General features: G+C 37.3%; 2 protein-coding genes across 2 annotated transcripts; one reads left to right on the top strand and one right to left on the bottom strand.

Annotated features, from left to right (window-relative positions):
- Positions 1-2,208: 2,208 nt before the first annotated feature.
- Positions 2,209-3,762, top strand: LOC143565805 (protein CHAPERONE-LIKE PROTEIN OF POR1, chloroplastic-like). The gene is made up of 3 exons (XM_077052669.1): positions 2,209-2,544; positions 2,898-3,255; positions 3,349-3,762. The coding sequence occupies exons 1-3, from the start codon at positions 2,224-2,226 to the stop codon at positions 3,522-3,524; spliced, it is 855 nt and encodes a 284-aa protein (XP_076908784.1). The 5' UTR covers positions 2,209-2,223; the 3' UTR covers positions 3,525-3,762.
- A 4,316-nt stretch (positions 3,763-8,078) lies between these two features.
- On the bottom strand, positions 8,079-9,785 carry LOC143565811 (24-methylenesterol C-methyltransferase 2-like). The gene is made up of 2 exons (XM_077052673.1): positions 9,073-9,785; positions 8,079-8,637 (listed from the first exon to the last, which is right to left on the bottom strand). Exons 1-2 carry the CDS (start codon positions 9,760-9,762, stop codon positions 8,242-8,244), a joined length of 1,086 nt encoding a protein of 361 aa, XP_076908788.1. The 5' UTR covers positions 9,763-9,785; the 3' UTR covers positions 8,079-8,241.
- Between the last annotated feature and the right edge of the window lie 706 nt (positions 9,786-10,491).

Raw genomic sequence — 10,491 nt, 5'->3', positions numbered from 1 at the left:
TAGGGAGATGGTGTTATCTGCACATATCTGCTCTGTTTATGTTTAAGGCTAAGTTATCTATTTATATGAAGAAGATCTAAGCCTTTTAGTCCAGTTAACTAAACTAGTTAACCTCTTATTTGCATTGAGAGTTGACCTTTATGGGCGGGAAGGCTTGGACCGCTGGTCCATAACTTAAAATAATGATACTTTATCTGAGTATGTACTTTGGTCATAGGAGAACAGTGATTTGACATCATACTGTAGCACGTGGGTACTTGTTTACATAAGTTTGGGCGGGAAACGAAGCTTTTAACCTTTTAAACCTTTTAGCGTTAACGTGTTTCAGCCATTTTTTTTGGAAAAAGCTATGATATCACTAAGTGTATATATTATTAACCAACTCGAGTAGGTGAAATCATTCACTTTACTACAAAAGTTTAAATCACACAAACTCCATCCGAGTGTGGTTTATATTAGAAATTACGTGGAGGTGGTTAATAGTAGATTTGAAAAAAAAAGTTGAAAAAGTTGTAGGTGCAAAGGTTGTTATCTAAATGGAGACTTTCGTGAATTTCTAGTCCTCTATGTCAAAGAAGCCAAATGGAAGAAATTAAAAGAAAACATCAATCTTTTGAACACTATTACACATGACCAAATACAATTGACAATGACATACTTTTAGTTAATTTAGGATATCGCAATCACGTTGAATTTGGAAATATAACGGTTAATTTTAATTTTAATTTTAATTTTAATTATTTTTAGAAGTCTTTTGACTCTTTTCCCTGATCATTATAGAACTTTTCTAGTAATATATTTATGTATATTAGGATAGAGCTCGCGTGATACACGAGTGATAAAAAATATAGTAAAAAAGTTAATTTTAATAATATACATAATAACGTACCTTATGAATTAATAAGATATAAATAATGATAGACAAAATTTTACGATGCATAAATCTCTAAAAATCTCTTTGTATACAATATTGGACAGTGGCACGTGTGATTAGGAGAAATGTTAAAATCATGACATTTAAAATATTCAAAGGTTAACTTATAACATACTATTATGATATTTAATGAAATTGTGAGAAGATTTTATAACTTATTTATTGCGATTTCTAACATAATTGATTGGCTTGATAAAATAAGAAACTGTTCGCATGACATCTACGTGACATTCTATGGATGTCCTATAATAATGTCGTATAGAAAATCATTTTGCTTTAATAGTATAGTTATTAGTTAAATTGATCAATGTGTGAACAAAACAAGAATAAAATTACTTCTAATTATATGTAATATGAAAGCCTAAGAACTACTTAAATTACATCGCAGCATCTCCATTACAAGTTTTAAGGCTTGGATTCATTCGGAAAATATGTTCAAAGAGTAGGCTTCTGAGACCAGTACCATACCGAAGAATACCTATACCAAAAACGAGTGAAAATATAAACCGAATATAATATCGATGTTTTTAATTTGATACGATCACTACCAGTATCAATGAATTGAAAGTGTTGAAAAATAACGGAAACATACCAGTACTTCGGGGAAAAAGATGTTCACCCAAGTGGTAATGAAGAAACATAACATATCATCATCATCATCATCATCATCATCATCGTACTCAGTATATCCCACCAATAGCAATGCTATGGTAAGGTCTGAGGAGGGTAAGATGTAGACAACCTTACCTCTATCCCATAGGGATAGAGAGGCTGCTTCCGGTGAGACCCCCGGCTCGATAGTAGTTTTGCATCAAGCCTTGGACATAAGGCACATAGCACTCAATCATCAGGGACACCGGCTGATTGGTGCATGTGCCCTTGTCTTTCGGCTATCAACGCCACCACATGATGCCCTGATTAACCTTCCGCCACCTTTAACGTTATTTTCACGAGATTGGTAAAATAACGTCAAAATTAGTGCAATTTTACTTTTGTCCACCCGAGGATTCACACATATATGCTTTATATGTGCACACATATATACTTTATATGTGCGCACCGCAAGAAACATAACATATATAGATATAAAAAACAAAGAATGAAATTTAGAGTTTGATAAAAAATAATAATCATTCCATCAAACAAAAGAAAAACTTGGAAGCAAAATACACAGCCCTATCGACAATACTACAACAATAATCAATCAATCAATCAATCAATCAATCAATCACTCACTACCTAACAAACAGAAACAACCAACCGATTTCTTCCTTCCATCCATCCATCCTATGGCTACCACTCCTCTCTGCGCCCGTCCCACTCGCACCTCCATTCTCCCCATCGCCGGCCGTATCCGCCGTCACGGACGACCTCTTACACCCTCCACCAATTACACCGCCGTTAATAATAATAAACTGTCTCGCCGCGCCTCATTATCACGAGTGGTTGTGCTCGCGGGCGGTGGTGCCGACGATTCTTCGTTGGAGATGTCGGTTGAGACTGCTTTGAAATTGTTAGGTGTGTCGGAAGGCGCTTCCTTTGATGATATTCTCCGTGCTAAGAATTCCGTTGTCGCTTCCTGTAAAGGCGACCAGGACTCTATTGCACAGGTTGCTTTATTTACTTTTCATTCACTTTTACTATTAAATTCGAGTTATGCTTATAGATAAAACTTACTTGTTTTAATTCAACTACATATACTTTTGAACTTAGGCCTAGGGTTTTTGTTGATTGAGGACTTATTGTAGGAAATTTGACTTTAATCAGCTTGAATTTCATTGAATATTTGATGATGATGATGATTAGGCATGTAAATGAACCGAACATTCATTGAACTGTTCGGCAAGAACTTCATTTGTTTAATTGTTCATGTTAGGCTAAAGTTAAATGAGCGAGCATGAACATGCCCCTGCTCGTGTTGCGCTTACAGACCAGACCTACTGATGATGATCAATACTTGCAGGTTGAGGCTGCATATGACATGCTACTGATGCAGAGTCTATCACAGAGACGAGCAGGGAAAGTTGTAAATAGTAGCATTCGTTATGCAGATGTTAAACCTGTAAATACATCTCAAATGGGATCAATGCCTCAATGGGTACAAGGTGCCTTTAAGAATCCACCAGTTACAATTGAATCACCATCTGCTAGTGATTTGGGGATTGAAGCAGGAGTGTATGGAGCTCTAGCTGTCTTAACTTATGTCAATGGTGCATCTACTCCAGTCGGTGCCATTTCAGGCGCTGATGTTCCTGGGCTTATTTTGGCAACTAGTTTTGTGGCGTCATTATATTTCATGACCAAACGAAACGTTAAGCTAGGTATGCCACATTGTCACTTATTATTTAAGAAATTACACATAACAAAACTCGTGAATAATTATTAATGTTGTGTTGATGGATTTTTACTTTCAGGGAAGGCGACTGTGATAACCATAGGGGGTTTAGTGGCTGGTGTGGTGGTGGGATCTGCTGTTGAGAGCTGGCTGCAAGTAGATATCGTCCCGTTTTTGGGTATACATTCTCCTGCAACTGTGGTAAGTGAATTTGTTCTTATCTCACAGTTTTTGGTCTCGCTGTATTTAAGCTAATCGAGGCTGGAAATTTCAAGATTAAATTATGATGCCTCTTGAAATGTGGTGGTTATTTAGGATGTGTTTTGTATATTGTACAAAATGGATGTTTCAGAACTTAAGTTATATAGCTTGGTCGTTAACTGTGTCAGTCTTTTTTTGTATGTAATCTGTACACTGAAATGTATCTTAATGTGCTACCATTTTCATCCATTTAACAAAACATGGAACCGTGTAGATATCCTGAACCTTTTAAGGTTCATACAGGACACAATTTTTTCTTGTGTCTAATATTCAATTCCTAAAGAATTTTTAACTTTAATGCAAAAAGTATGTGTGAAACTGTGAAAGTTTAGTTCATGATTCGAGACTTATCAGGTTTTGAAAGACATAATCGGTACAAAAAGTCAAAGCATTCGATTAAGCCTAGTAACTTTAGTTTTTTCAACTTTGCAATCATCGAATGCAACTTTTTAATCATAATGTTAACAATAGCTTGATCCGATCCCATTTGGAAAAGGTCCAATTACTCCAACATCTCTAAGGTTGACTTTAGTTTCATTATCATCAAAGTTTTCTTTCTGGTCATCTTGTGACATTAACTCCAATTTCTTTGGGAGACTATTAACCTTTACATATTTAGCTTTTTCAGTTAAATTCTCACCGAAATATCGTTCAATACTTGTTGAGAAGCAATTTTTGCTGTTTCAGTTAATTAATTGTATTGTGTCATCCAATTGCTTTATTCTTGCATCCATGTCTTTAACCTACTTTGAGAAAAAGTATATGATAAGAGTTTGAAAAGGCATCACTTTTTCTTGTCTTTATTAAAGCCCAATTTCATTTCTTTTGAACTTATCTATTGTTATTATTAAGAATAGCTCTACTGCTTTATCCTCCACTTTCACTGGTTTCTAGGGGTGTACACGGACCGAGCCGGACCGGACGAGACCTTGTCTGTGTTCGTCCGTTAAGTTTTTGATGGATAAACGGACGGTTCACGAACACTCTACCGAACGAAATTTCATGTTCGTGTCCGTCCATTAAGAAATTGAGTTTGTTCGTGTCAGTTCGTTAATATTGTAAACGGGCGTTAACGGACACTAATGAACAAACACACACATGAACATTAATGGACAAATGAATATATAAACATTAATGGACAACGGACAGTAATTGACAAACATAAAGAGTTACATATTAATTCCGAACATAAATCCAACGGATATTCACGGACACTATTGAACGGAGTTGATCTTTGTCCGTGTTCGGCCGTTAAGTTTACCAATGAAATTTTTTTGTCCATGTCCTGTTCGTGTATCAAACGACCAAACATAAACGAACTTCTTGCTAAATGGACGGACGTCCGGTTCGCTTACAGCCCTACTGGTTTCACTTCAAATATCACAAAAGAATCCCCACGAGGCCAGAAATACTGTAGAAAAGCTATTAATTTCAAACTTGATTAGCAAGAACTCACGAAACCCACAAAAAGGAAAGATTTTAAAGGTGATGCTTTGATGTGTAAAAGAGATGCAAGAATTCGTGTATCTCCCTGTAAATGCGTTGCTTCCAGTCCACGAATGGGTATAGGGTTCTTTAGTTCAAAAGTGCAACATTCGTCTATATATGTCGGCTAATAATGGCTATTGTATTGCATAAAACAACAATTTGTACGTGCGATTAGTTGCTTCAAGTTAAGTGTTTTCTCTTCTTATAGCAATTTACCCTACAGTTAAATCAAACGTGCTGCACATGGTTTCCTTACAAATCGCTTCTCAAGAGCCAAATATATGAAGGAATGTCGGACTAAGTTTGGCGTGTTGTACAGTTTAATTTCAAACTCGCTTCCAATCAAATGTTTTGTACAGTTTAATTGACATCTGAGAGTGGCGTGTTGGAGCCAAATATATAAGTGATGCAGGACGGAGGCGAGAAAAGGAATAGATATGTTAAAACCAAGTGGTCCGAAGGTTAATTATCATATCAGAAAGTTTATTACCATATGGTCCATATCAGAAGTTGGCCTAAACATTACAAATAACCTTTAATTATGTGTTATTCTTTTGAACTACTCATGAAGTTCGGATAAAGTAATTGTCATATTGACTAGAAGCTTTAAAGAAATAGAAAAGATAACCTAATAAAAATTAACACTCTCAACTTAATTAAATAAAGAGTGAATGCCTAAAATTTAAAATAAAAGCTAAACTATACAAAAGTTTTTATATTGAGTATTATAGTTTATGGATATTTTTTTCATTACTCTCGCGCATTCCAACGGGTCCGCATACAAGTTCACCATTCAAATTAATGGTCATCCGTCAACAAGGGATTCTCAACATGTAGGCGGGCGTTCAACCCCGGTGTATCATTTAAGGGGTGTCTAAAGACATGAAAAACCGGGTGCATCTTTTGTCAGAAAGGGACTATATGATCAGTGGTACAAGATTCATAAGAATAAACAAACATGGAGACGTTTGTGATTTTACTTGTATACTTTGATGCCAAGTATCATAATATACATTAGAGCATCTCCAATAGGGATTGTTGTATGTTTTTTTTTTTTTTTTTTTTTTTGAGGTGTCTGTCCAACCAATTACACTATTTCTCTCGATTTCAATCCTCTCCCCTCCATCTCATCTTTCTATCCCGTTAAAAACATTTAAAATGCACATAACGTGCGTGCTCTTGCCCTCAAGATTGGCTCTAACCGGTGCGGGCCAATGCTTTGTCATTTGAGGAAAGCCCTTCATTGAAGCATACCTCAATAATATAATTTTTCACAATTATGAAATTAATTTACGTCCCTCTTAAATTTTATAGTTGGGCCCCTTAGATGACACATTCAATCACATAATTCCCATTACAATATGCCAATCACAAATCCAATATCGCTTACGTCGAGTAGTAAAACGATAAGCCTTTACAGACTCTCCATGACTCAACCCCCCCCCCCCCCACCAACCCAAAAAGCCTACATCATACCATATTATATTTTTGCTCAATACTTGATCAACACTTCAATTATGTTCAACAGTTTCACTTGTAAAAGACCAGATTTAAATGTCAACGTATTATATTAATACCCGAGTGAGCCTTTCTGAGACGAGATGTCAACTGTCCATACTGATTTTGATGCTCCATGACTCACTAAGAAACACCATCAAGGAGGAAACCCATTACTGTTGAAGAACCCCATTGAGTCAAATTTCAAACATGAAATCATATACCTCCCAAGCCTCAACCATCGCCCTCATACAATTGGACCAGACGACCCTCCGTCTAACAAAGCACCGCGACATTTTACCAAACTTCTTAGGTCAGGTTATATTTATTATCCAATTACAAAACATTGTACAAACAAGCAAACAAAAACCAGCCGGCATGGAACTAATTTTCCTTGTCACAGTAGTTAATTACAATGTAGTTTGTCTGATCTATTGGCAGGTAGTGTTTATTGAGATCTGCAAAGTCAGTGTTATACTATATACTAACACAACATCATGCCACACTTTATGCTGTGCTACATATAAACTATTTCTGTGGAGTCCATTCACCACATCATCTCATCTGATCTGATCTGATCTATAAACTTCACTAAACTTGATTTACTCCCAACTTAGTTGACATACTCAGAAATTAAATCACTAAAAAAAAACCCTTCAAAAACGTAACCTTATAAATTATAATCGCTTATTCAATGTAAATAGACAGTTCTCTGGATGTACATACGGGCATGTTATCTACTTTGATGCATGATAGAACTATGGTAGAGATTAAGTAAACGTTGGATGAATATATTCTAGCAAACAATTGCATAAAACTCATATTAGAGAAACTTATTATAATATAAAACTTGTTTTCAAGCATTGCATATGAATCTCTACTTATAGGCTACACTCATAACCGGACCATTAAATTCGATCAAACATGTTAGCTATAGGCATAAATGACATAAAAGAACGTGGCAGATATATTATTAGTTTCGGTCAACATTACCGACATTCTAGAATTAGTTAAAATAAATAATAAAACCAATAATTTTTAAATTAAAACGAATTATTTTCTTAAAATTTTGACCCGTTTCTTTACATTCTCACCAGTCCAAATACGAGTCGGATCATTTGAGTATTTGGTAATTAAAATTCTTCAATCAGTTAAAACCTTGAAAGAACACACAGTACTAAGACTGCTAAGAACCACACATGACCATAAACTATCAGACAAATTCAGTTATGGATCGGAATCCTTGTCATGTGATTATTCAATCCAAAGGTACCACGTGAGCTGCCAACTTGTGAGCTCACTTATCACGTGACTGTCTACTTCAACCTATTCTTTTTGCCAAACATGCTGCTGCTGGCACTTTGGTTTTACAGCTATTATATTATATTATGCCAGCCTAATCAGATCTACAATAACATACACACCCTCCAAACTCACTTGGACTGGTTCTTCTGTTACAGATAATACAATCTTTTATATACCAAATATTATCAAAGTAATGGCTTTAATATATAGTTAAATCAATGAAACTCTTGTGCAGAGTTTAAAAGATCACACCATGAATAACAAAATTGCATAATTGTGATTAGAGAATAAGCAGTTATTAATTTAAACACAGCAAATCAAACAACAATAAAACAGATAAATCATACTAACCATAAAAAGTAACCAAACGAGTGCGAAGAAACAAACGATTCATATCGAAAATAAACCTAAACTTCACTGATCAAGATTCTTGTGGTTTCTCCGGCTTTTTGCAGAGAATCATATGCATTGGAGAGAAGATTCCGGTTTCCCCTCCTCTGGTGAGGTAATCAGCGGTCTTGAACAGCATCTCGTGAACATCCATGGTTCCTTTCGGCGCAATCCCTAGGGTTTCAAGCACCGTGACTACAATATGGTTTCTCCAGTACGCGATTCGCCCCATCTTCAACCTCGACCACCACGGATGCGACGGAGGCTTCGCCAAATCCTTCTCTTTCACGACCTCAAACCCTACCTTCTTTGCGACCTCAGCAATGTCGGAATAGCTCCTTAACCCGGGCAATGCATCACCTCTCTCGATCCCATGGATAACTTCCACATGTTCCGGATCTTCAGCGCGATATAATTCAGTGGTTACCTATTAGACACAATGTAATTAGTAAAATTTAGAGGTATCAGTGATCAGCCAAGCTCGAGCGAGCTCGTACCGATAAAAAGCTCAAAACGAATCAAGCCCGGCCCTCAAATACAGCTTGTTTGGTTATCAAACCCAAGCTCAAGCCTTTTGTCTTTTAAAGTTTTACCTCTTTGGCTCGTTTAAGGTACCAAACTTAGGCCAGTTTAATTTTCTTTCTCAAAATGATTACAAATGTATATAAGTTAACAAATAATAAACGAGCTGAGCCCAAGCTTAAAAAACAAGGTCTGAGCTTCAAAAAGGAGCCGCCCATTCACCCCTGTAGTTAAAGATGGAAATTTGTAAATATGAGTTGAGCATATAACCCAACTTCCTGTAGATACTCTACCTATAATTATCAATACAAGTTAGACTACAATTAGAGTATAACTTTACCCATTCGTACGAGACGTACATCGCCCCAGGCTTCAAAACCCTAAAGATCTCGCTATAGACATCCTCCAGCTTGGGGGCGTGACAGGTGGCCTCAATCGAGTACGCCCCGTCAAAGCTGGCGTCTTCAAAAGGCATCTCAAGGAAATTCCCACACACGACCTCGCACAGCCTATCGAGGCCGGCCTTCTTGTTATGCGCCTTGGCCCGGCTGACCTGATACTCATTGATTGTAATCCCCACAACATTGCACCCGGAGTGCTTGGCAATCGCCCGCATGGGGCCCCCGACCCCACAGCCGGCGTCCAGTATCCTCTGGCCGGGCTCCACCCCGATGAGATCCACCGCCATCTCCTCGTGCTTCCGGGTGGACTCCAGATTTGACTTCCCGGGTATGGCCGGGGAGAAATGGAAGGACTGGCCCCACCCCCACTCGTAGATATCCGTCACGAGGTTGTAGAAGGTGTCCACGAAGGCGGGTACGTTTTCTGCCCTTTCGATCTCCTTGGGGCGGCGGAAGAAGGACCAGTACTTGTTGTAATTCTCTTGAACGTCTTCGCGCTCGATTGAGCCGCCGGAGAGCTTCACGGCGTGTTTGCCCTTCTGTTCGGCGGATCCGAGGACGCACACGAACCAGTATAGGCCGCCGCCGACGACGAGGGAGAATGTCAACACCAGAGTGAGGGAGTCCATTGAGAATGAATGCTAGTGTGAGGGTGGGTTTCTCACTCTCAATTTGGTATCTATTTATTTACTCACCATATTCACTTATTCTTTATTCTTATTTATTTTTATTTTATTTCACATGGATCTACAAACCATAAAATATTATATTTTTATAAATAACTTGAAATACAACACATGTATACACATTGATTCAAGTTGTGTTCTTTGACAAGTTCTTGAATCACATAATCTTGAACACTCTTTTGTGTAGTCTTCAACGAGTGCTTGGGTCTTGACTTTTTGTACGAATCCTATGAACTGAAATAAACAAATATGAAGAAAGGGGTAGAAGCGAAAAGTCGAGTCTCGTGTTTGACACGGTTTCCTTACAACGTATTTTGCGTCTCCACTGAGAACACCTATCTCCCATGGTATAACAGCTAAAAGTTGTTGAACTGCTAGAGTAGACCACTGAGCTCGAAAAAACACCTTTAATATTGCTGAAATAAAATATATATTGAGTGTTCTTGAGAGCCTCTTACAAAGTATCTCAAGATTGTTGATTTTCTTTTCTTTTTCCCAACTCACCTTGGTTTATATAGTGAATAGAAGGAAGCAATGTTTTAAAAATCGGTATTTTACTTGTACCAGATTGGACTAAAAATGGTACAACCGGTCGAACCAGGTTGTACCGGAAGATTCAACCGGTTGAATAGTTTACCTTATTATATCCTATAAATGTAACTTCAATCCAAA

Source organism: Bidens hawaiensis, unplaced genomic scaffold (genome assembly GCF_021521415.1).
Source record: "Bidens hawaiensis isolate Kalapana, Puna unplaced genomic scaffold, B.hawaiensis_p1.1 tig00022530_1, whole genome shotgun sequence".
In the NCBI taxonomy this organism is placed as follows: domain Eukaryota; kingdom Viridiplantae; phylum Streptophyta; class Magnoliopsida; order Asterales; family Asteraceae; genus Bidens; species Bidens hawaiensis.
Note: the sequence above shows the minus strand (reverse complement) of the source record. Positions and strands in the feature narration are given on the sequence as shown.